Raw genomic sequence first — 27,434 nt, 5'->3', positions numbered from 1 at the left:
TATTTTAACATCTCTAGTACCAGCCTGCCTGACCTTCTCATTAAGCTTAATTTCAATCAATGTTGATTTGTTGGACACAGACTGTAGCGTAAAAAAGAGGTACTCCGATGAGTTTCAGTGCTCTCCCCCCCCCCCCCCCCCTGAAAGATTTTGCTATCACCACAGCCAATTTACTCTCTCTCATCAACAGGAACCAAACCTATGCCTGACAAAGTAGCCACTCGCAGCAGTTGATCAAACTCTATATTGACCCTCCTCACAGAGCTGCTTGGTTGAGCATATCATACTACATGAAAGGAGGAACCAAGCCAACATTTGTATTGTTTGCTGCAGATGCTATTATTACCAAGTCTCATTTAATACTGTAGCCGTGATCCCTATCAGCACGATTTCCTGCTCCATCTGCTATCACAATATTATCCTGTTTTGTAAAACCCTTAAACAATGATTCTACATCCTCTATCACTTGGCTAAGACATGCATTGGGCTTGAAAAAATTTGTGACCTGGTGCCTGTTACCTAATTTTTCCTGCAAGACCTGGCCCAGACCTCTTCCATGGCTACTACCTAACAACAGAACTTTTCTCCAACTTTCTACTTATTTTTGAGACATTTAGTGTCTTGATGGAAGTCTGTGGAGTATTAACTACACTTACATCTGCCTGAGCCTCTTCCTTAGTTAACTGAGGTAGCAAGGCAAACCTGTTGTTTGTGCCAATGCCAATGATGAACTCTCAGATACTGTTCTCTTTCTGCGGCTACTGTTCCTTGCTATCCCTCCCCACTTGTCTTCGCCCTTCCTGCCCCTTAAGCTCATCAGTTCCTCCTTAGCACTATACAGTTCAGCTTTAAGAGCTCTAATCGTCCCTTCCTGTTCAGCTAGGAAAATAGTCACATTTTATGTTAAACAATTACGAATATTTATAAATGATAAAGCCTACATTGCCAAAATTATTATGTGACGGGGTTAAAGTATCAAAGACGTCTTATTTATTTCACAATGTTCTGTCCATTGGTTGACAGTGTTCCGTCCGTAGCTTTGACAGCTATGAAATACGTGAACGAGCAAAATATTCAGATCCCCGCTACTCATATTGTATGAAATATCTTCGAAAATATTCTCAAATTATTTTGTAATTAATTTGTAAATTGAAGTGCACGAATTGCTCAGTTTAGACTGTGGTGATTAGTTATCTCGAACGCAATGATCGATGTGTTTAAGTTGTGTCATCCATGACAAGTGAGTTCTTCATGATAGTAGTATAGCAAGACCTTTGCGTGAATTGATTTTGAAGTTTCGAAGCGCGAATGTCAAATTGTGTTGACTGCTGTAAAAAAGTTGGGTTATGTTAAGTATTCAGTTAGCAGTAGACTTTCTCCCGCATTTCGATGGAGACTCCAGTTTTAACAAAAAATCAACAAAAGCGCACTTTAGCAGGAAAGAAGAAACCACGTGAGAAGTGCCTCCGTAATGTGTTGATGAAACCCAAGATATTTACGAAGTAATTACTGCCATGTGTTCGTAAAGTATAACTTTTTTGTGTTTTAAATAGAGGGATAGCATAGCGTCGTGTATAACTTCTAATCAATACCTGTACGTTGAGGTTACAATATACAGATTAACAGAATGTAGGCACTTGTTTACTTCAACCAGTTGACTCACATGTGGACAGGCGAATGTTGACAGTTCTGTAGTCAAGGTTAAGTGATGCGTATTAATGCTAATTATGTCAACGGGGGTTGGGAGTGTACTTTATGTCCACATTTTGCATAGATTGTCATTCAGTCGCGTACTGGTATATTTGGCTACATTTAAAATTCTTAAAAAATATTTGTTGTAATGAATTCGACCAAATTCTGAATGCGAATTTTCACAACGATGTTCATGTGATATTAAGTATTGTACCCTACGTACACATCAATATCTCTTTAAAAAATATGTTGTTAATCAAAGTCAACAAAAGTTTTAATTTTTCGAACTTTTTTTGTGTATGTCATAAAGTGTGCCGCCGCCCTCTTGGTAGTGAACGTTATTGAATATGCGTTGTATTGTTAGGGTCAAATGTTTGATTTCTGATGTGAGAATTGAAGACCTCTTGGTTTAGTTACACCAGGGGAGGAATTGTAAATTCTCACAAAGTGAATCTAATCAAAATTGTGTATGTTGGTCTATGGATCATTTCTTTTAATTAAGTGGCTAGCAGATTAGCCAGTTTATCACATTAAAGAATTCTTTGAGATGCACGAGGAGGATATTAGCACTTAACAAATTTTTTATAGTTTATTGTATTATTAGTTGCTGTTTCTTTTGTATAGTTATGTTTTTTATAATTATGCGGTGATTATTGCAAGGGTTTGTACTGTAATACATTATAGTAACAAAAATTATTGTATTTTTTGTATCCATCCTATATTGTACTGCAATGATGAAGCATATTTCATTGAAAAATGATCAGTATGGAGTAAAAATTCGTGCTTCTTGACAAACTGCTAGTCAGTAAGCTTTAGAGTAAATGTTGTCATTCGAGGAGGCCAAGTCTAAGTGAACTTTGTGTTCACTTTTAGATTTTCCTTTCTTATTTCATGTATATGCCACAAATATACCTAAGCCAAGAATGACATTTCAAATTGTTATGCAATGCGTAACTAGGAGTGTGTAGGGTCTTCCACACCAGTCAAGTCTTCCACATCAAGCAATTGAGCCAGAATTTCTAATTGTAATTTTAAGACCTATACTCTGGCGTCAGAATTGTACTTAAGTACTCAGATAAAAAAAAATTATTTTAATTAAATGTTGGGCAGTTTTGAGAGGGTTAACAGTAGTAGTTAAAATGGAACAAAAAATACACAACAGGCCTATTCCGAAATACAAAGCTATGTCAAAAGGATGTGAAGATCTATCAATTTAAAACTACATGTCTTTTTGTATCAAATCGCCTGTTTCAGAATTATTGCCGTAAGATCTTTCCTATGTAGACCTGCCCTTTAATGAAAAGTGTTTCTTGCTAATTTGTTATATAAAACAGTTCTGAGTTTTACGGTGTATGTAATGTAGGTACAAGTAAGTGGTATTTTCATTTTTCAGTTTGGTGGCCGATGAAGCTGTTGCTGAAAACATTTTCAAAACACTGGAAAGGTATGTGCATATGATTTGATTTGATGTGTTTCGTGTTCCATAGGTCCATCTGTGTTGGATATACAAGGACGTGGAACAAGTCAGTTTTTTACAAATACAATCTGATAATCTTATAGCATATACAGAAATTTGAGTACGTAATTATATAAAAATTTATACAGTAAATTCTTTGGGCAGCAATACAGAAAAAGAAAATACATATTTTCTTAGAATCATTAAAACACTACAGAAAACAGATACAGAGCAGGTTAAATAACATTCTTAGTGGCATTATGTCAAATTGTATTATATAATATTAAAATATTACAATTTATTTAATTAAAAATTCATCTAGATTGCAAAAAGCTTTTTCTAGCAGAAATATTTTTATTGCTTTCTTAAACTTTCTCTTGTTATAAATCTCTGTCTTTATTTCGGGAGGAAGAGCATTGAAGAGTTTTGCTCCAGTGTAATGGACACCCTTTTGTGCCAAGCTCAAATTTCTGAGCTCGCTGTGTATGTAATTCTTCCTCCGTGTGTTATCCTGATGATAATTACTGTTTGGTTGAAATATCTCTCTATTTTTACAAACAAAACACATGAGAGAAAAAATATATTGGCATGTAGTTGTGTATATTTTAAGTTTACGAAAACTATTTCTACACAAGTCTCTTGGGCGCAATCCACATATAATTCTTAAAGCTCGCTTCTGTGCAATGAACACTTTCCTTGCTAATGGCTGGTTGCCCCAAAAAAATAATTCCGTACTCAATGAGAGAATGAAAATAGCCATAGTATGCCAGTTTTGCAGTGTTAGGTTCAACACGTATAGTGACAACCCGTAAAGCATGGGTAGCAGAGCTAAGCCTCTTACAGAGATCAATAATATGTGAAGACCAGTTAATTTTCTTGTCAATGTGCACTCCAAGAAATTTTGTTGTTTCCATTCTTACTATTGGTTGATTACCACGTGGGTCATTCCACATCAAATCACCCAATAAAAAATAAATTTTACACCCACCTCCTTAGATTTTCATGAAATTTGGCTCAAATGGTTCTAATACTATCCTGACAACACCTGCAAAATTTTTTTGCTGTATCTCTTATAGTTTTTTTTTTAATAAATTTTTTAAGTTTTTATGTTTTGCGTTTTCCGAACCTTCCGAAATGGTAAATTTAATTTGTATTCAAAACTTTAAAATTGCTTATCTTAAAAACTCTTCTAGATAACATCATGAATTTTTGCAGCAAGTTTATTTATTATACATATTTGAAGATAAAAATGATACTATTAAAATATATTAATATTTTCCATGAAAAAAATATATATATGTATTTTTTTCTTTTTTTAACGGATGTTTTATTTTATAAGAATTGCAATATCTAGAGTCTCAGACCTTATAGAATGCTCAAATTTGTTTTAATTTACTCTTAAACATATAGGCTACTTGATAAAACAAAAATAATGATGGCTTTTTAACATGTTTATTAATTATAGTAGATTACATTAGAATTATGTACAAAGATAGTGTACTTATGACACTTATGTATAACCCAACTGATTGCTTGAAACATTGAATTTTTTGAGTAATTTTGTCTTTTTAATAAACATTAATGCTGATTCAACTTGTTTTTCCACTTCATCCAAGAGCTTTCAGTTCTTTTGATACAGTCTTTATTGAAGTAATACATTCTTCCAGTGCCGCTTGATTGAGGTGCGTCTACTACACAGACTATGCGCTCCAAAGGCACTATGCAAGAATCTTCTCTTTCAGGCCAATAAAATGATGCAGCTGGTCCTGAAGGATGTAGAAATAGAATTTCTGCATCTTCTTCATCATTGAATATTGTTTTTACCAGTCCAAAGTACCAGTTACCATCATAATTTACAGCCACATAGCTATTTATGGATGGTTCAACACGAACCCAATCAGAAGATGAATGGAAAGAAAAGAGTAAGGAGGGTTTTACACTATCTGCAGTCCTTCTAATTTCAAGGTTTTTTGTTGGAAGTGGTTTGAAGTTATGAAAACTTGTTGTTCCAGGAATGGTTCGGGTTGCTGAAAAACGGTTTTCTAGTTTTAGCCGTAGCAAATCAGCTTCTTTTTTGTCAATAAAGTGAAAATGAACACACCTCGATTACTGTCATTATTTGTTCTTTGTCTGAAAGCTGTAGACTAGCTTTCCTTAAAATTATTTTAATAGTTCCTCCTAGGCCATCACAAATTGACTTCCCATGACTTGTTGCAAAAAAAATGTGTTGGGCCTTCAAATTAAAGTCTCTCAAGTGTTCAGTCAAATTTTTAAAACTGTTTCTATTTTTGTACTGCCCAGCACAACCATCTGTAAAGTAGTGAACTGAGTCAATGTCAGTATGATGTGATGACAGCCACTTTGTAATTTCTTTTTGTACAAAGTTAACAAAACCAGTATCATTTTCTTTGTCATCACTAATACAACATTGGTTGGAAACAAAAACATTGTTTTCCTCATTTCTTAGGAAAACTCCAACTGGGTGTAGAGTACAACCACCTCTATTCCAGTGGTAACTTTGGATCTCATTTTGTATAACAAAGGAATAATTTTCACTGAAACCCATCACAATAATTGCTGTTTTGGGTGGTGGGTCTTCTTTCAATCTTTTAAAGGCTGCTGATTGGGATTTTGCTATAAACGAGTGCGGGATGAGCTTTTCCAATGACCTAACCAATAAAGAAATGTAGTCTTCAACACTGATAGACTGTTTGATCATTTCTGCCCTGTCTGTGTTAACACACTGACTGATTACAATTTCTTCTTCTAAATCGTAATCTTCACTTAGTTTTTCAGATAAGTACTCAGTTAGTGCAGTATTTGCAGTACAGCTGTCGCAATGACGTAGCATGCAGTTTTGGTTTTCCGTGTTGCACACAAGCATCTTAATTAGGTCTTTATAAGATTCTTCAATTTTCACAGCATCCAGTAATAGTTTAACATTCTGGTGGATACCGCATACACATACAGTGTGTGTGCCTGCAGCACCAGCAAGGATACACCATTTAGGTCTCAAGAAACAAAATTTTGAAAATCCTACTTCTACCTCGGGATTCTCCCATTAGAAAGAATAATTGAGTTCTCTCAAGTTACACAAAATGAGTCTTTTTTGCATGTACACATTTTTTTGAACACTTACTTTGTCTTTTGTTCCAGGTAGCACTCTGGAACTTTCATCCTTTTCATAAAAATCTGTTACAAGTCTTACTGTATTTTCAGAAAGAGTTTTACCTTTTTTTGGACCAGGAGTTTCCAAAATACCCTTTTCAGATTTTAGCTTTCTAGCTTGTCGCACCATGTACTCACTTACATTAAATTCTTTCATCACTTTATTTTGACTCCGAGAATCTGGAGCCAAGGTCAGAATCTGGATTTTTCTAGACCTCCCAACAGATGAAATCTTCTCTTTCATAAGAGAAATCATTACATCAAAATCCTTTGCTTTCTCAACCACACTTGTATCTTCTTCGACATCATCAGAACTTGGTGCATCATATTTTAATGCTTTTGAAACCGCCTTTTTTGCAGTCTTTTCAATACTGCTAACCTTCCTTTTAAAATAAGACCCTTTACTTTGTTCTGACAAACCATGAAGCTCTATCGGTGTTAAACCTAAATTATCAAGAGCAATGTTTGTTTGTACGAGGGATTCATTTCTGGATTCCTGTGATTCTGATTCAACCATGACTTCATCTGGTTCACTTTCATTGACTTCAACTCTTAATTTTTCCTCACAAAAGTTACGGCATGTTGAGCAAAACTTTTGTCCAGGTTTTATGCTAATATTTTTTGTCAGTAATTGTTTAGAAAGATCCAAGCCTACACTTCTCAATGATTTTTTGATGGGCTTTTTGTGTTTTTTTTAGTGGGTCTACACATGTTGTTTGATACTTTTCAAAAACGTTTAAAAAGTAGTAGCTGTGGTATGAACATATATTCGTAAATTCACACAGATTAATTCCACATCGTAAGTGGATCAAATCTTTTTCTTCCTCGCTCAATTCAGATACCGGCTGTAACTTTTTTGAAGGTGTGTAGGTTGTTTGGAAACAGTCAGATTTTTAAAATAACCCTACGCTACAGGTTTGAATATCTGACATACTGATTTCACTTTTGGTCTGATTACTTTTCTGGTTACTTTTATAGGATATTGGAAAAGAATCTCTGTAAACTAAGTAACAGTACTTACTGAAAGTTCAAATAAACTTAATAAAATACTAGCCAAGCACTATTTAACACTGTAATAATTTTTTACTTCAAAACACAGGAGTAACAAAACAAAATCCAAGCGTACATTGTTATTTGAAGAAGACAAAAACTTATTTTCGGTGTCTAAGTCACTTGGTACTTTTTATTTTTAAAATATAATTAATATTATTTTAAAAATTAGATAACTATTAAACAGGTTAAAAAGCCAACATAATTTTTCTTTTATCTAATAGCCTATACAATTAAGAGTATTTTAAAACAAATTTTAGCTTTCTATCAGGTCTGAGACTCTAGATATTGCAGTTTTTGTAAAACTGATCATCCGTTAGCTAAAAAAAAACTTGCAAATTTTTATTCATTTGAAAGGTTTTAATATATCTTTATGGTAATTTTTTTTAACATTTAGATATAATACACAAACTTATTCCAAAATTTCATACTGATATCGTGAGTATTCTTTAATATACAAATTTTTTTAGTTGTTTAAGTTAAGATTTCCGACTGCTGAAACAACGCCAAATCTACAAACTTTAAAAATTTATAAAAAAAAAAAACTATCAGAGAAAGAGCAAAAAAATTTTACAAGTGCTTTCAGGATGATAAAAGAAGTAATTGTACCAAGTTTCATCAAAATCTGACGTGGTTGGTGTCAAGGCCTGGGTGACTTGACATGGAATTGACCCTTCTATTGGTTGATTACCACGTGTTACACTTGTCTCTCTCTCTTTTTCTGTTTTTGTACAGAATTGAATACAGCTGGTCTTACTGGAATTTAATGAGAGATCATTCACCTTGAACCAATTAACGACATCTGAGAGTATGTGATTAATGAATTCCTCAAGATTGTCTGTTCTACTGCTCATAAAAATTGTGGTATCAGCAAATAATGTAAATTTACACGGCAGGCTTGTACATGATGGTAGATCGTTCATAAAAATCAGGAATAATAGTGGCCCAAGAATTGAGCCATGAGGCACTCCACATGTAATGGAACTCAATTCAGAATCTGAGGAAGTGTCACATACTCTACCCGAGCTATTCAAGACAACTTTTTGTTTTCTGTCTTGGAGGTACGACTGTAGCCAGTTGCCTGCAACACCACTTATCCCTACTAATTTTGCTTTTTGCAAGAGAATCTGGTGATGAACACAGTCAAACGCTTTGGATAAATCACAGAAGACACCAAGTGCTAGCATTTTTTCATTAAGGGTTTCTAGGACTTCATTTGCAAATGCGTAGACTGCGTCTTCTGTTGAACGGCCCTTTTGAAAGCCAAATTGGCTCTTGCTGAGAACTCCATTCTTCATGAGATGATGAGTAATTCTTACATGTTTTAGCTTTTCTAAAATTTTGGAGAAAGCTGTCAGCAAAGAGATAGGTCGATAGTTGGTTAGTTCAGCTGTATCGCCCTTTTTGTACAGGGGCTTCACAATGGCATACTTATGTCTGCTGGGAACAACACCTTTCTGAAGGGAAGCATTGAAAATATGACAGAGAATGTCCCTTATCCACACACAAGAATATTTCTGCAAATTACTAGATATATTATCAACCCCTGCAGGGTTCGTACTTTTTAGAGACATGACGACTTTTTGAATTTCTTCTACAGTGACAGAATTAAGGTGCATTTCTGAAATTGTGTTTGAATATACTGCTTGACAAAGAGTTACAGCTTCATCAACTTTGGGCTTGCAACCAATCTGTTGAGTTACTGATAGGAAGTGTTTATTAAAAATCTCCGCCACCGTTTTGGGGTTAGCTACTAGGGTACCTTCATATCTGATTTTATTTACATCTTCTTTGCTTGTTGTATCTCTTCCTGTTTCTTTTTTTTTTTTTTTTTTTTTTTTTTTTACAATGTTCCAAATTGTTTTTATTTTATTATTAGAATTATCTATTTTCTTCTAATAATGAAGAGCTTTTGATTTCCTTTTAGTTTCTTCAAAATTTTACAGTGTAATCTATAGTGTTCCCATTTTTCTACATCTTTACAGAATCTTATTGCAGCATAAGTTTCTCTTTTGGTTTTACACCTTTCTATACTTTTTGCCATAGTGAATGTTTCTTACGTCCAACTGTATTGAGACACCATTTACCTAAGAACTGAAGAGTGATGAAGCAAAGTTCATGTCTTACACTTTGGACACACTGGAAATGAAGTGTTGTGTGCAAGTTCTGGGTTGACAGAAGTGTCCAATCCCACGCACGCGTCGGCTTTGACCCGTGACATAAGGTTGTTGTCGTGTGTGACGTCATGACGGCGCAGAGTTTGGTTTGTGAGTGTGGTGTGTTTCTAGATGTCATCATGTTGTGTTTTGTTGTGCTCTCTGGTGGTATGTTCAGGGTTTTCGTTTGTGTGGTATAATGGGCTCAGTTTGCTTTTGCTCATTATCCAGAATTGTTAGTGTCTGCTGTGTTTGTAGTGGAATTCATTTCAGTGAGTTAACGATTTTGTGTGAAGGTTAATTTAGTGTTGTTCGCTGTACATCGTGTGGTAATTTTAGTAAAATTAATCGGTTGTTGTTTTTGTTCAGGAATGGATATGATGGATAAAATTAACAGTGCGCAGGTCAAGGGAAGTGTTCGATCCCAATGTGTGGCTGTGTATGTTGATATTGGGAGATGTTTTTGCGCTATATAGGCCAAGAGAAGTGTTTGATCCTAATTTATGGGATCGGGAGCTGCTGTTGAGCTATATAGGTCAAGGGAAGTGTCCGATTCCAGATGATATTGTGTTTAGTGGTATTTGGGGAGTTTTGTGATGTCGGTTTTTTTCGTCTTTTTGTGTGGATTTGTATGGGGGTGGGTGTCTAAATTTGTTTATATTTAGTTAGCCCCCCCCCACTCTAAAACACCCCATTTCCCGCCCTTGTCCCATTAGTGTCATTAGGCTTTTTGTCGAAAGTGTGTGTATTTGTTTTTCAATGTATTTTCGTCCTCCTAATGTGTATGTAACGACTTTATATGCGCCATATTGGAATCGTGGTTTATGGTCGTTTCCGCCATATTTGTGACGTCATGGTCAAAGCAGATGGGTGGGATCGGACGCTTCCATATTTCCCATGTTCTGCTCATGTGTTGTGAAAATCAGTTTATGGTTTCAAAATTAATTTATTTGGGTAAAGGGGCTGAGTGAGTTACTCAAATGAAACTTTGAGTTGGTAAAAGGAGCAGCTAAAAAGTAAAGGGAAAAGTAAAGAATCTCGTGGTCATTGTTTTGCCGAGCAGGCAACACACGGGCTTCATTGTCTCAGAGGTTTGAATAGCAACAGTGCATCCATTGTAAACCATTATGACAAGATTAATATAGCTATGAGGACATGGTGTTTGGCTGACAGAAACTCCAAACAAGTATACATGTGTTATTTCAGTGACCAGTTAAGACTGGGTGGATTGCATGTGGATTACATTACTCCACAATAACAATCAAAACAGTAAGTGGACATTATAACAAAATTAAAAGTACAGCATTGAGTTGCAAAGTAGTTAATTGCTGTTCTATCGCTAGAAAAGAATTTATCTTGAGAGTATGAAGGGTGTAATTTTAGGTCACTCAGCATGTTTGCTTTAAACAGCTTCACTAATTGTAACTGAGGCATTCCATTTTGAAAATTGTCATTTGGAAAATGATAAACCAAAAGATGCATGCTGTTTACTGGGCACTGAATTGTCTGTTAAACACATGCCCGCCCACCCACACCACACACAGTAGTTTCTTGAAACCACTTTTTCACCATTTCCAGATTTCAGTTCAGGTAGCTAATCTCCATGTACACAGAACAAATCTGGCCTCACTATTTCTTTAAAGTATGGCGATACTGAGGCACTATACATAGTGCAAATCTGGAGCATTTTTACAGTACTTTCAGTTCTTTTTCTGCATGAATGTTCACAACTTGCCTCTTGTAGGGGAGCACGACAAAGCATCCTCGCCAAGAAAACGAACCTACACCAGGTCCATCTTCAAGCTCCAACAACCAACCAAATTTAATAGACAATGTATTAATAATAGTGAAGCGTGTTTTGAAATAACACCTGCACCATCCATTTCGTCTGTTGCAATAGTGGATTATGTGGATATGCTCTGAATTGTTGTCTGATTTTTCGGCAAGGATGAAGAGAAATCTGTTCCTTTGATATTGTTTGCAAAAGAATCTTATGCAGTTTGTAATGTCTTTATAACACTTCGAGTATTGGTTTTGGATGAACACAGCGTGTCCAATCCAATTCTCTTAATTGGATGGACAAGTAATTAATCATGATGTCTGAAGTGACTTTTCCCATTCCCCATTCAGTTTACTGTAAAGTTTGTAAGGGCAACTGTATATTTTTCAAAGTGAGAACATAACCATAAAATGATTTGAAACATTCTTGTGGACCCTCAAATTTACAATTTTAACAAGTAGACTTACAGTTTCTGTTTCATCTACGGTTGATCCATCAGTTTCGTCATTGTCACTTATAGCAGATACGCAGTAGAGCACTGAATGTTCTTGGGAGTAAAAATTATGTAACAATGTACTTGAGCCATATATTATTGTCAAATTAAGTCAACAACAGGTCAAAGCTGTTACATCATTTGCTTTATTTCTAGCTTTTCAAATGTAATACTGTGACATGGCATACTCATTTTGCACTTCGTAGTTTGCTAAGATGGAACTTGGCTCATTTCGCCATTTGGGAATTTTTTAATCAGTATCTACTATGACTGAAATTGTTTTTTCTTTTTTTCCCCCAAATGTTTGCATGGTTGATTTCTGAGGATACTATTCACCAACTTTTTCATTTTGTAGCTCAATATTGTACAATGGTTTAATTCCTTTAGGTGTATCTGTAGTTTTAACAATTTCATTTGTTTTTAGCTGCAGTTAACTGCCTTCTGTTCACCCGCTTGTTGTTTACTTTCTGGTAGTCTATTTATGCTTTTTGGAGAATTTTCTTCAGTCTGCTTGTTGATGTCTGTATTTGGTATATTTTCTATCATGGATTTTGTTTCACTGTTACACATGCGATTTGCACTAGCGGTGGAAGTCACTGTAGCCACATTTGTGTTGTCGTCGTGATAATCGTGATCACTATTTTCCATAGGAAAATTACTTGTCAATGATGGAAGTACACTTTCCAGAGTCCCTACTTTTTGCTTGATCAAAGGTTTTGAAGCACTTTACTGAACATAACATTTTCAATTTCATTGTTCGCAGTAGTTTCAGTATTTGACTCCTGATTTTTGTTTGCTTGTTTGTCTAATTACTTTTGTTGTGCAGTTAACACTGATTAAATTCTCACCTGCCAAGATTGCTCCCACATTGACAGTGTCAGAAGTGTGTTGTGTAGCACATTGGTTTCACAGTGAGCCTTACAGTGATTTCCAGGAGGAGTTCTCAGTTGAGGTGTACATTTTTTCTGTCAGCTGTTCCTGTGTCTAACAATGTTTATCACTGTAGTTTCTCTCTGGTGTCTGCTATAATGTTAAAGTTTGCTACTGATTCAAGTATGTTCAAGTACTTAGGCTCAGTGTGATCTTGGATTCAGTATGTTCTTGGATTCAGCATGCTCCACGTAGCTTACTAGACCATGTTATGTTGACCTGCAGCTTATATACCATCTTGTAACTTTCACAGTCAGAGACCACTTGCTTAACATGATACTGTAACCTACAAAATGTGTTCCACAAAATAACTTGGTCACCGTCTTTCACTTTTATTTTACAGCGTATAGAAAGAAATTAACATTCAACAAGAGCTATTCTACCTATGTACTCAAAAAATATTGAAGTAAATGGAGCGAATGCCTCATCTGTAAACCAAAATAATGTTTGTCAAATTGTTGCATCTAAGTTGCAGAAAATTATGGAAAAGCAGGGAAAAAATTATTTTCTTAAGTGTTTGAAGATGTTAATAACAAGAACATCTCCCATACTCCCAGTGGTGTCTCAATACTTTGATAGTTAAAAAACCGTAGGGGGGAAAAAAAACACACACACACACACACACACACACACACACATTATCTCAATGATAACTGGCCATTGAGACCAGGCTCAGTGACCAGAGACAGTGGTCTGTGTGTGTGTGTGTGTGTGTGTGTGTGTGTGTGTGTGTGTGTGTGTGTGTGTGTGTTCTACTTTAGAAGATGGCCTTTTGGCCGAAAGCTCAGTTGTATAATAGCAATCCTTTTGTTGTTTCCGTATTTGACTCAACATCTTTATACGGTGAGTAGCAGTGTACCCTTTTCGTAATATTGTCATTTTTCCATCCTGAATTTTCTGTTGTTTTATATTTGCAATACTAGTTAATGACATCACTGGTCAAAGCCAAAGTCTTGTATATTGAAATAAATTGACACCTTCTGTTGCATTCATTTTTCAGCACAATTAATGAAAGTGAAGAACAAATAACATCTGATGTCAAAACCAGTAAATGTGATAATCCCAAGAGAAAAACAGAAAAAAACAAAAGGCAAAGAGTGCTCAAAGAGAAAGGACTGAGGTAACGTACATTACAAAATGTTTGTGTAATTTACTTCATTGAAATTGTATGTTGCCTCATAAATATACTTGGAAACTAGATATATTCAGATAATTTCATACATAAATTTTAACCTTGCTACGCATTTGCTTGTGTGTAAAACCCACTAGACTGTTTCTCATTGCTGTCAGTTACAGGTGCTAAATACAGAGTCAAAATGTGTGTTCATAAAAATCGATTTTTGTAAAATAAACAGCAGCATAATTACAGCCAGTGCCATTGAAAATCCAGATCCAAATCTCGTAGATATATTTGCCAAAATTAAATGCGAATTTCAAGTGATCAACTTGCTGTTTACATATCTTCATTCCTGAAGCACTAGTAACAAGTTGTCTCCTTAGGTTTGGTTGATAGAGCATGAAGGTGGATAAACTTAAGCATGCACACTGAACTGGAGACATGTGTGTCTGTTACTCAATATCATAATATGTACTGTATAATATACCAAAAAGATTTTTAAGAAACTTAGCGACTATGGAATAGCAGCTGATAAACTTTTTAAATACAAAAAACAGGAAAGAATTGAATCCAATACACTATAGTGATGTTATCTATATGATAATATGAAACTGCTGTAAGGTCTTAATTGGGAAGGTCTCAAAAAAAAAAAGTTTTGGACATAAATTTTTCTTAGAAAATTGTGGTCTCCTGATTTGTTTGTGTTATTTCTTATTAGCCGAAAATGACCCAAAATAATGTGCTGGCAGCCACTTCAGACACGCGTATCAGCATAAACGCTACTGCCGCACTTCAACATTCTGTCCGGTAAATTCAGGAACATTCTGCCCAGGCCTGGCCACATCAACACTCAGTTCCCAGTTGCTCCACTGACTTTCCATAATAAATCCACTGGTGTGATGCCCTCTTTTGCACCAGTATCTTTGAATCCAATCCAGACCCAAACCAAAACCTTCATTGGTGGGGACTGGAGGGCTACCATATCATGTTAACCCCAAGGGGTTTTAGGGGTGGGTTGTGAAGTTATAATGGCATGCATGGCAAACCACATTACATTTATTATATATATTGACATTCTGTGTTTTGATCAAGATTCATCTCATTTGACTAATTTAGCACTATTTTTCATTGCATGTATACTGTTTCTATGATAGAGCAATCATCATAAATACTGAAACAATAGCTGTACCTGGCCACACTTTGCTGTGGTTTAGTCTGCTTGAATAGCACAGGATATGCACAGGAATTGGAAATACGCCGTAATCTCCTTCTCTCCCCAGTCTTTGTCCATCCCGCCCTCCTCCTCTCTTTGTCAATCTTTCTCCTTCTTCCCCCTATCTCTGCCCGTCACCTCCTCCCCCCTCTCTCTGTCCATCTCCTCCTCCCTACCTCTCTCCTCTCTCTGTCTGTCTTCTCCTCCCCCTCTCTATTCATCTCCTCCTGCCCCCTCTGTGTGTCCTTCTTCTTCTCTTCCCACCTCTCAGTCCATCTCCTCTTCCACCTCTCTCTCGCCTTGAGCCTTATTTATTGTTATTGCAAATCCACATTCTGTTGTAGTATTCTACTCATAAACCAATGCGCCATAAATACAACTTCTCTGTTTGCTAACATTTCACTATTTGCAAATATATAAATAAAAGTGTATAATCTATATGCATCCAAACATTTATTACAGTAATGTTTAAAATTTTGAAGAAATTTGGAAAGGTCCATTTCAGATTTTTGGGAATGATTTACATATTTATATGTTGCATGTATTAAAGATACACATATACTAAAGAACTAGCTGCCTAAAACCACACTCATTTTAGAATTCAACATTGTGTCAAAATTTCAAACAATTGTTCAAGAACTTTTGGAGATTAATGATTGTGAACAATACAAAATTTAAGTTTTTGTGATGTTTCCCCTTTATTGTGTATATATTAAAACACTTGAGTATTTGAAAGCAATGTTGTGTCAAAATTTCAAAGCAATCCATGAAGAACTTTTGGAGATTTGAGATTTTGAAGAAATGAACACCTATGTTTGTACTTTTTTAGAAAATGTAAACGTCCCTAATCACAAATCTCCAAACGTTTTCGACCGATTGCTTTGAAATGATGACACAATGTTCCATTGGTGTACTCATTATCTGCCTATATGTAATACATAAGTTTATATAGGTTCAATAATAGGGAAAACTTGTTACAAAAATTACTTATACATCTAATATACATCATATATTCAATAATTAGGTACCTAAAAACACACCCATATTAGAATTCAGATTTCTCAAAATTTCAGAACAATCATTAAGAACTTTTGGATATACACAATTTTGAACAAAGGAACATTCACATTTTTATTTATATAGATTTCCGTGTAGTCCATAGTTGCATAGTAGCAGTAAAAATTATCCTACAAGGTTCATCATGAAGTGTGATATTCTTTTCTTAAAAAAAAATAAATAAATAAATAAAAAATAAAAAACAGTTTTGTTTCTCAAAATGTGCATAATATATCATTTGTGGTGTGGCAACACTGCAGGATTAAGAGAAGGTAATGTTTTCGGCTTCTCCAAAGACTCAAAAGCAGAATAGATAGTTTGTCATAGCTGAATCTTCTTCTGATTACCAAAGCTTCAGAGTTCAAATCTCAGCAGTTGCAGTGTGTATAACTTTTAATGTTTGCCTCTATAAGTTTAATTACTACATCTGAATTTATTTTCAGCTCAAACCTCAGCACACTATCCATCCTCTCTTCTCTCTGTATTCACCACACAAAAGATACTGCATAATACCGATTTCAGTACTACTATAAACACAGTAGCATAGTTCATCACAATGAAAAATACAGAAAGCATTTACATCAATTCGGAATGGTGAACTTTGGGAGAGGAGGACACTTTAATTACATCATAATGGGGATTAATGAAGTAAAATTTCAGTGTTCAATAAGAACATTTATACTGTGCAGTTGTTGGTATCCATAAGACACATCAGATCATTATCATCACCACCACCATTAGTCATTTTACTCATTGCTGAGTGTTGTGACTTCATTTCTTAATTCACTTCTGAAGTAACTGAATCTTTGGCCAGCATATCCATCCAAAGCAATGTTCACCTCTTCTTAGTATAATGTGAAGAGGTAGGCCAGTACTCTTCTTCACTTTTAAAATAAGTCCGAGTCGCAATAAAAGACATGTTTAATAACTAATGTGCTGAAAATAAAATAGTACAAATTGCCAGTGAAGTTGGAAAACAAGGTAGTGAGTTACAATTTGTCAGCTGAGTATTTGAGTAAATGGAGCGCAAAAGGGATAAACAGGTCATTAAAAGTGCTGGAGTGCTTTTGAGAGACTAAATAGTGTCTACTATTAATTACTAGTTCGGATTCGAGGCAGGGAGAAGTGGACTTCCTATGTGCACTGGAGAGGAGCTTGTTGCGAATTACTAGGGCAGACTGGAAGACAAAAAAATTGACCAGGGCAACTTTACAATGGCCGATGAAAATATTAGTAATCGTTAGTACTTCTACAAGGCACAACAGAAGCTTCCTTAATGCTGTAGCATTTCATGTTGTTGACAATGACACGCTGATGTCGTGTTTGCTAGTAAGTTTACATTGCAGTCACGAAGATGGCCAGAAATGGTGTGCGTGTTTATTCATTATATTCCAGTGAAAAACTGTATTAATTGACTTCCACAAATTAAGGAACACATTTTCAGCATATTCATCCCCTTTTTTTTTTCTTTTACCACCAGACAGTCCTTTCCATAGAATATGAAGTATTTTTAGATAGATTGGAAGTCCAGTAATATGAAGAAAAGAAGTGAACTGTTGCCAGTTAAGTCAAGAGAGGCAATACTGACCCTACGACTTATCTTAGAAAATAGATTAAGGAAAGGCAAACCTACATTTCTAGCATTTGTAGACTTGAGAAAGCTTTCAACAATGTTGACTGGAATACTCTGTTTCAAATTCTGAAGGTGGCAGGGGTAAAATACAGGGAGCGAAAGTCTATTTACAATTTGTACAGAAACCAGCAGATGGCAGTTATGAGTCGAGGGGCATGAAAGGGAAGCAGTGGTTGGGAAGGGAGTGAGACAGGGTGTAGCCTATCCCCAATGTTATTCAACCTGTATATTGAGCAAGCAGAAAAGGAAACAAAAGAGAAAATTTGGAGTAGGTATTAAAATCCATGGAGAAGAAATAAAAACTTTGAGGTTCGCCGATGACATTGTAATTCTGTCAGAGACAGCAAAGGACTTGGAAGAGCAGCTGAACAGAATGGACAGTGTCTTGAAAGGAGGATATAAGATGAACATCAACAAAAGCAAAACGAGGATAATGAAATGTAGTCAAACTAAGTCAGGTGATGCTGAGCAAATTAGATTAGGAAATGAGACACTTAAAGTTGTAAAGGAGTTTTGCCACTCGGGGAGCAAAATAACTGATGATGGTTGAAGTAGAGAGGATATAAAATGTAGACTGGCAGTAGCAAGGAAAGCGTTTCTGAAGAAGATAAATTTGTTAACATCGAGTATAGATTTAAGTGTCAGGAAGTCGTTCCTGAAAGTATTTGTATGGAAGTGAAACGTGGATGATAAATAGTTTAGACAGAAAGAGAATAGAAGCTTTCGAAATGTGGTGCTACAGAAGAATGCTGAAGGTTAGATTGGTAGATCACATAACTAATGAGGAGGTATTGAATAGAATTGGTGAGAAGAGAAATTTGTGGCACAACTTGACTAGAGGGAGGGATCGGTTGGTAGGACATATTCTGAGTCATCAAGGGATCAGCAATTTAGTATTGGAGGGCAGCACAGAGGGTAAAAATCGTAGAGGGAGACCAAGAGATGAATACACTAAACAGATTCAGAAGGATGTAGGTTGCAGTAGGTACTCGGACATGAAGAAGCTTGCACAGGATAGAGTAGCATGGAGAGCTGCATCAAACTAGTTTCTGGACTGAAGTTAACAACAACAACAACAACAACAACAACGAGACAAGAGAGGGTGCTGGCTAGCAGTTGAATGAAAAATCAAGCTGAGGGTTTCAGGTCACAGTTATGAAAGCAATTAAATAGGGAGAATCAATGTTTTTAGCTGGCTGAGAATTTAACAGCTGGAACAAGAATGGTAGATACCATGAACTTTCCACAACACCTGTTGTCCATGGAAAATGCAAGTAACCAACATTTTTTAAACTGTAAGCTGAATTTATTAAAATTATCTTTTGTTATCTCCCAGATTAAGTATTGCTGTGTTAATTTCTCCAGTTTCTGCTTCTATGCCCTTTCTGTAATTTATGTTTAACTCTTGCAATTTGCACAGAACAATACTCATCTTTTTGACTATCACAAACACTTTGGTATATGCCTTGGGTTCTGAGTCTTTTAATATGATATCCTGTACAACAAGTAAATTAATTCTATGTTGGGAAAGAGTTTTCATATTAATTAACTTTCACTGACTGTAATAGTTGACAACCAACTGTAACTTCTTAATGGCAAAGGAAGGGGAGGCAAAAGTCTTAAATAAGCAATAAATGCAATAATTTATTATGACAATTGTATGACATCTTTTACTTTTCTTTGCAGGAAATATTTATGTCTGGGTGTGAATGAGGTTGCACGTGCTGTTGAGGGTGGGCACATTCTATCTGTGCTACTTGAGAAGGATGTTGATCCACAATTTATGGTATCACATATAGGCACTTTGTGTGCAGTTCACAATATTCCATGCATTGTTGTGTCAGGCCTGAGAAATGGGACAAGCAGAGCATTTGGATTTCCATGCATATGTCTTGGAGTGAAGGTAGAGCATAAGAAAAATGAAAGCTTCATATTGATTGCTAATTTAACTGCTGTAATTGATTAATCTTTCATATTATCATCACCAGTTTCATAATTGAATTTTACTACAAAGAGACACTTGATCTGATTTTGTTGATTACTGGCTTGCAGTGAATTCCTTAGGGTTGTAAGTAGCCAAGCAATGTTCCGTACAAATTACCGCAGAAAAACAGTTGCTGAGCTGTAGGAAACATTTAAATTTAAGATACTGAGAGGAATTATTGCATATCTGTTACTTTCCATAAGATGGCTCTGCTTCCAGATTGGTGTTACATGATCACCTGTGGGCATTCAGGCATTTTTGCTTCATTGAGGTTCAGTAAATCTGTTTCAGAAGCTGGCTGGTTGTCAATATCACCAGTTCTCTATTAATATAAGCTCTGTATATGTGCTTTAGCAACTGTTGGTGGGTGTTGTGTTATGGTTTTCACTCACCGGTGGTGAGAGTATGGGAGAAACATCTGATAAAGACACCTTGTACATGTTGGCTGTTTATTTAGCTGCTCTTGGGTCCAGAATTGAAGCCTTTAAATTCTGTATCTAAAACTCGAAGTAGAATAGGCATAGTACAGATGAACAGAATGTCTTGGAGTTCAGAATCTGTTGGAAAATGGTAGGAGGAAACTTTCAAAAGAAATCCTTATTCTGCATACATAAGGAGTTAACGGGATAAAGTGTACACTAAAATTTGTAATAAGAAATTATTTTATGGTAATCCCTGTACTAAACATTAAAATACTCAACAGCCTGCATTGCTTCGTTAAAGGGAAGAAACTGGTAACTGTCCTAGCCTTCTCTGACTCTGAGGATGAAACCACAGACGCACCAGAGATTCTCATTGTGTGTCAGCTCCAGAAATTACTGGCATTGGTGTGATCATCGTGTCACACAGCTATTACACCAGAAGAAACTAAATATCAGCCAACTAACGTATAGGTATTTGAATTGTGCGATATAAACTGCTCAAACTTCTTGTTGTTATGATTGGTGCCAATCTCCACATGTTGCCATAAGTATGTGGCTACAGAGCGATGTTACTTCTCTCTTCCCATGAACCATTCACAAGTGGAACCGAAAAAGGGGGGAGAGGGAAGTGACAGTTGTACAAAAAAATACCCATCTCCACACACCACGGGATGGCTTGTGGAATATAGATATAAAAATATCATGGACCTTATTTACTAAATATGGATATGGAGTCCCTCTAATTGTACAAAATGATCTCCTCCTCCTCCTCCTCCTCCTCCTCCTCCTCCTCCTCCTCCCGAGGTCACTGTCATGTGTCAGATCTTCATTTTTTTCTTTGCTATATACTTACCTCTTGGGAAACTGGTTTAAACAAAAGATTACCCCCCGAAAATCTTATCTGTCTTAAGATTCTGCCTGATGTAAAGGTTGGTTATTAAACTGGAAGGCATAAGCGAAGCTGATACTACATGTTTGGTTTTTTCAACTTCCATGAACAGTGTTCTCAGTCCTGTTTCCAAGGAGAAATACGTAGCCAGCTACAAGAAACAAGTTTACGAATTTATGCATTAAATGCAGCTATGTGATTTTCCTAAATAACTTCAGGTAATTACCATGGTAAATATTTTGAATACAGCCTTCACAGACCATTTTCTTTGCCAGCCTTGTACAAAATAGGAAGTGTTCCATCTCTAATGTTAGTCTGAATGTGAAGCTTTACTGCAACTTTCCTTCCTTTCTCAGCACATACTGGGATTGTTGTTCCTAACACTCAAACCACATGTGCAAGTGCAGTGCAAAAATCCTCTTTATAAAATGCAGTCGTCAGCTTTGAAATGACACAAGTAATTGAGTCTTTCAAGATTATAGAGAAAGCAAAATAAGCATTGTGTATCTTTGTAGTTTGGTTGTTGTATTCTCCAAATAAGAAGAAACATTTAAACAAAATAAAGGATTTTTAAACAAAAAGCCTTTATGCTTTTGATATTTGTATATTAAATGATCCTGGTCTGTACTGGGGTTGACAGCTTGAGAGATAGCTGGAGGTGGAGTGACTTCGTAACTAATGGCCAACTGTCTTTGTCAATCACTTTATATGTTTAACTTCACCTGCTGCAGTTAAATTTTATTTTCACGTTTTATCTACATCTGAATGAACCACTGGTAGTGAGACTCAAAAGAAATTATTTTTCACTTCTCTCTTCCATTTCTTGTTTTAAAAAAATATCAGTGCTGATAAAACAGTGTGGATTTCTAACACTTCTGTCCTATAGGTCCAGATATTCATACGGTTTTGATGTATAAGAGACATGCCGCTCTGACAGATGTGAAGTGATGTGTTGAAGCACAACGAGAAGGTCCTCCACTACCAATTATCTCCTTGTACTCTTGCAGAAGATGTTCAGTAGAAATGGTAAATTACTGTACTTAGAATCAATTAATCACCGATATGACACCATTTTAGAGGGAAACAATCCCCATTTAAGGTGATTCCAATTGATGATAAGTAGGGCAAACCCAGTGAGGCATGTGCTGACAACACAATTTAGACAGTATAACAATGGAAATTCCTTGATGCAACAATACGTAAAATACAGGAGAGGCAACCACTCACTAAAGCGGACTGATGTATGGAGCATAGAAACATGAAACTGAAAACAGTACTCACAATAGCTTTCAAGTGCTTGCTCTTTTTCTAGTCCTGATTCACACATACAACCACACACACTCCCATGGCAAGATTTTAGACAGTAAGTAGACAATGGCTAGAATTTGGAGAACTAAGTCATTGTGGTGATCTGTTTAGATGCCAACACAGTCTGCCCTAGAGTTTATGCTAAGCTTAGAAAATAGTGCACCCTTTGATGGACTTCTGAGTGCATGTCTATAATTTAGACAATTTGATGGCATTGTAAAATTTTGAGTGCAGTACATAAGCAAGTACTTCCAACAGTCTGGTGAGAGATGGTGCCCACTACCATACCGAGGAGAGTAAGAAAGTTTCATAGGTCGATTCCCTCAACTCACATTAATCATGCAGCTCTTGCAAGAATGTGGGGGTTAATGCAGAGGATATCTCAACATTTTGACAGTGCTGAAGATAACTCTGCAGATGGTAGGTGAAATGAACCTTTACTGGAGCAAACATAATTCAGTATTGCTTGATGAGACACCCTATATTTATTTATAAGAGAGTCTTATGGTATATACATGTGTGGTTACGTGCCAAAATATAAAATAAAATGCTCATGCTTCAATCACTACTATAATGTTTCTCTGTGATTTGTTATGTCTTTCAAATGGCAGAAAGAGTCAAGGCTATACCACCTCCAACAGAATTGTGGTAGTAAAGCACTGTTCACCAGTCTGTGATATTGAAAATAACCTTTGTACCCTTCAAACAATTTTGGATCTGTGATATGTGATACCACTTTCGAAAGAGGCAAGGAATTCCACGTCACTGCATGGCTAGTGTAACCCTGCACTAGAGGTCTACCTACATAAATAAAACACAACTACTGAAAGTTAACTGCTGTGTTACAGTGCTCCAGAGACTTTTAGAAAACCTTTAAATGTAGGCTTTAAATGGAGTGAGTGCTTGAGAAGTGCAGTCATGGTATTATTAAGGTTGTATTGAGCATGTGGACTGTCGAAATAAGTGTCAGACATATTAGTTAGCAGGAATAGTGTATAGAATTAATATGTTCATTTGCGCAAGACTTTAAAAATATTCACTTCTGATTTAGGCTTCAGCAACATTTTTGGATTACATGCAAGTATCATTTCTCAGGAACAGTGCTTCAGTTTCATTTTTGCTCCAGCTGTCGTGATCCAGATACATCGGGGGGAGGGGGGGGGGGTGTAACCGGAAAGGCATCCGGCCACTCTTTATAATTAACCAATCCAAATCCGTTCATAACCACAGTGACCCTGTGCAGATGCAGGAGAGAGGGACAAAAAAATAATCTAGATGAAAGATGTTGGGGTAGGTCTCTTATAAAAAGGGTTCTGCAGTGACAATGAGAAGCTGTTATTTGTTTAAATATGGTAGATACATTGTCCAATGAAACAGTTTGACATGGTGTGTAGAAATAGTCACAAGCCATCTTCTGCATAGATATTGATTTTCTTGTGTCCTCCAGGCACTGAATTTCTTTTGCAAGGTATTCAGGAACTTTTAAAATGGCCTCTGACATGATACCAACCAACAACTGTTTTTTAATAAAGACTTCACTTTGATAGTGATGGAACGGTGCAAGTAGGGGTGAGATTGTGGTTACATTGACTGTCAGATGTTCTACAGTGACTGTATCAACAAACTGGTCTCCTGTTGGGAAATATGTGTATGGCTCCAGGGTGACTTTGTTGAAAAATAAAATATATGTAGGCATGACGAATAAAGATGTAGAATGTTGATAAAGTTTGCTTTACTCTAAAAGCTTTAAAGAGTTTTTGCACAAAAAATTCAGAAGCATTACTTTCCAGCGTGCTATCATAATAAGGAAAAGGATGAGTTATATAAATAAAAGATTGAGTTTTGCATTGTCAGCACTTTATGCGTTGTCTTCTGTCATCCTTCCACCCATATTTCCATTTGTTAGAAAGAGTTCGTGTGTTGCAATTAAGTTCAAATGTTCACATTGAGCCAGTCAACATTTACACTGTTGATAAGTATGGGCATTTTCATTCATTTATTCAACATCAGTAATTAAATTTTATTTGCCTTTTTATATTTTGTAAATCTTATTTTTTTCATGTCATAGTATATTGAGTAATGCCGTTTTTCCTAGTGTACGATGATTTTTGCTCTGTTTTGTTGCAGGTTGTCAATAGCAATGAGGAAAATGCCTTTGCAGCTATGCATCAGTGTATCTTAGAGGTCTTCCATGCCCTTTCTTTCAGTAAGTCACCTACTGAGTTACAGGCTGACTCACCAGTTTCTGTAGAAACAACACAACTATCGGAAGAATTAGAAAATGTCGAAGCTTTAGCAAAACCTGAAGCTGAAAATAAAAATGTAGAAGATGAAAAATCATTTACAGCCTTTTATAGGTACAGAACTAGTACTAAGGAAAGGGTGTTTGTACCACAAGGACGTAAGCAAACAACAGATGAATTTATTTCCATTGGATCCACAGAAGAAAATATCACTTCTCTGCAAAGTTTGAAAGGAATTTCAGTAAATTTTTCATCCTTGGATAGAATGAATTTGAAAAGGAAGAATAAATCAGAGAATCAGTCAGGAATCAATGACTTTGGTGTGGAGTACAGATTGCATGAAATAAAACGGATACGACCAAATCCAGATAAAAAGAAGAAACTGAAAGTAAAAAAAATAAAAACAGTAAACTAATAAACTAGTTTCAGTTTGTCCTTTCACATCCTTGACAACTTAAAATCCCATGATATTTCTGCACTGTATTTATTAAGGTGACAATATTGGACACATGAAGCTGACCAAGGTATGTACAGTATTTACATGGGAGGCAGAAATCTTTAAGACAGAGTTACAGTAGAAAAGTATTGAAACCTTATTTCTATGAAGTGAATTTTCAATTAATTACAGAAAAAAAGGTGCAGACTCAACCGGATACTTTCATCACATCATCTTAAAATTTTGTTTTGTTAAAGCATTATCATTGCTGAAGGGATTACCCAATGAAACAAATGCAGAGAATCTTGGTACAAGGGATAAGAAACAGATGACGTATGAGAGTGTAAGGAAATAGCATATCTTCTCATTCTCATTTCCTTCATGTCCTGTATATTTTTAAATCATGAACCTGCATAATTCGGTAATTTATTTTTTTCTTATTACTACCATGAATTGAAAACAAGTAGACATAATACCAACATGTGTAATAGTAAAAATGTCACAAAAGTCAGAAGTATGATGAACTCCTTTTGCCAGATGAACTGGTGTTCAAAGATTGTATAATGAAAATTCTTATCTCTTTCATTAAAATATAGCCCTGCCTAGATGATTATAAAAGATTTTAAGAAGTTAGACAGCCACTCTTTGTTTCATAAACCTTCGCTGTACAATTTTCTTAGGCTACGATAATCACTATGAAATTTTCCAAAAAGTACCTACATCTCGTCAAAATATTTTTATAAAGTTATATGCTCCAGTTTATCATTTCTAACCATGTAGTGAAGGTTTTCAGAAGACACTTTCTCAAGAAAATTGTTTAGGAACATGTCTGGAGACTTGAATCAGTCCACAATTTTTATAGCCAGTGTGCGATTTGCAGGGGGGTTTGGGGAGATTTCCCCCCTCTGCATTAGACCATCCCCTCCTTTGGTTTTAGTTTATGCATCCCAACCTGGGAAGTTTATTTCCCATGCACTGGAGTAAAACTTATATAATTTAAATTTGTGGAGTCGAACACTGAAAGTTTTTAATACAGTCTTACTAGTAATATGTTTGCTTATTAATTTTGAAAAAAGTGTTATGTAGTAGTTAAGTATTTCAAAACATTTAGAACTAAATCATCATTCTCATGTTGTCGTTGTTGCTTTCGTCTAAGGTACGTCATCCGTTTACTTGCGAGCTTGAGAGGGAAGTAGTGTGGCAGTCATACCGCAGCAGTCGTACCGCAGAGGGGTGAGCTAGTGGCTGAAATTCCCACCCCGAGCTCTGACACAGGGTGGTGACCGGCCCGGTACCTGTACGAACATTTGCTGTTAGGCCACCTTTTGGCAACAGTATGGTGCAGACTAACGCGCCTGGGACGAAAGCACAAAGTAGTGCAAAGTGAGCAGCAGTACTTACCAGACGGGGTCGGACAGTCTGACTTCACCAGCCATGAACCCGTTGGGTGGAGCTTAACACAGGCTCCCCAGCATCGCGTACTCCAAATTAAATGGTGCCGTTCATTCGTTGCCTCGTGTTCGCCGAACACACGGCGATCTTCACACGTTCCCGCTTCAGTAGCTTCATTAGTGAGTTGAGTGTGTCCAGGCCTGTAAGAACTACGGAATTTCAGGATGGCATTCGAACAAAGCAAAATTTCTGATTTCCTTAAGAGCAGTGTATTACCTGATACATTTACAAACTCTGACAATCAGGATACTAACAGTGATGCTAAAGGAGTTAAAATAGACAGTGAATGTAGAAAAAGAAAACGATAATGATGGTGCTAATGCAGGGGAAGAGACTGAATCCCCGGTGACTGAAAACTGTGACACGTCTCAAGGTAGGAATGGGAGTAACAGTACTCTGGAGATTATAGTAGGAAATTGTGTTGCCTTGTCACGTTTTCAAAACTGGCAAAAGACTAAGCCGTGGCTGTCTGTAAATGACAAAAACTCAGTAATATGCACCGTGTGTTCACAAGTTCGTGAACTGAAGGTGGAAAGCAGTGAATGTGTGCGTCTCGATAACACGTTTTTAGCTGGTGTTTCTGCTAATAACACCAAAAAACTAAATAATAAAATCGGGGACATGCAAAGTGCAAATCACACATGAAGTGCGTAGAAATCATGAGTATAAAAGAAAAGAAAAGTTTAGAAAAATGCGTGAGTGAAAGTGAAAAGTTGTGGGGAAAGCAGCATCAAGAAAAAGTAATCACATCTGCTTCATTGTTCAGATCTGAATATATAATAGCTAAACAGAAATTATCATTCAAATAGTATCCTGCAGTAATCAAACTACAAAAGCTTAATGGTTTATCAGTCGGTAATATGCTTCATTCTGACCATGCATCCCGAAATATCATTATGTTTGTAGGAGAAGAAATGAAAAAGAATCTTGCTCATTTCCTTGTAGAATCGGGTACA

At 36.1% G+C, this 27,434-nt stretch overlaps 1 protein-coding gene across 2 annotated transcripts; it reads left to right on the top strand.

The window, feature by feature from the left end:
• The first annotated feature begins 1,248 nt into the window (after positions 1 to 1,248).
• Positions 1,249 to 25,490, top strand: LOC126457779 (uncharacterized). 2 transcript variants are annotated; one of them, XM_050094364.1, is made up of 5 exons: positions 1,249 to 1,502; positions 3,086 to 3,136; positions 13,726 to 13,845; positions 19,431 to 19,647; positions 24,475 to 25,473. In XM_050094364.1, exons 1-5 carry the CDS (start codon positions 1,390 to 1,392, stop codon positions 25,003 to 25,005), a joined length of 1,032 nt encoding a protein of 343 aa, XP_049950321.1. In that variant the 5' UTR covers positions 1,249 to 1,389; the 3' UTR covers positions 25,006 to 25,473. The 2 variants fall into 2 exon arrangements, with proteins under 2 accessions (XP_049950321.1, XP_049950322.1); XM_050094365.1 differs by lacking the exon at positions 1,249 to 1,502 and adding an exon at positions 1,719 to 1,796 and having other exon boundaries at positions 24,475 to 25,490.
• Positions 25,491 to 27,434: the final 1,944 nt, after the last annotated feature.

Source organism: Schistocerca serialis, chromosome 2, assembly GCF_023864345.2.
Source record: "Schistocerca serialis cubense isolate TAMUIC-IGC-003099 chromosome 2, iqSchSeri2.2, whole genome shotgun sequence".
Taxonomy (NCBI): domain Eukaryota; kingdom Metazoa; phylum Arthropoda; class Insecta; order Orthoptera; family Acrididae; genus Schistocerca; species Schistocerca serialis.
Note: the sequence above shows the minus strand (reverse complement) of the source record. Positions and strands in the feature narration are given on the sequence as shown.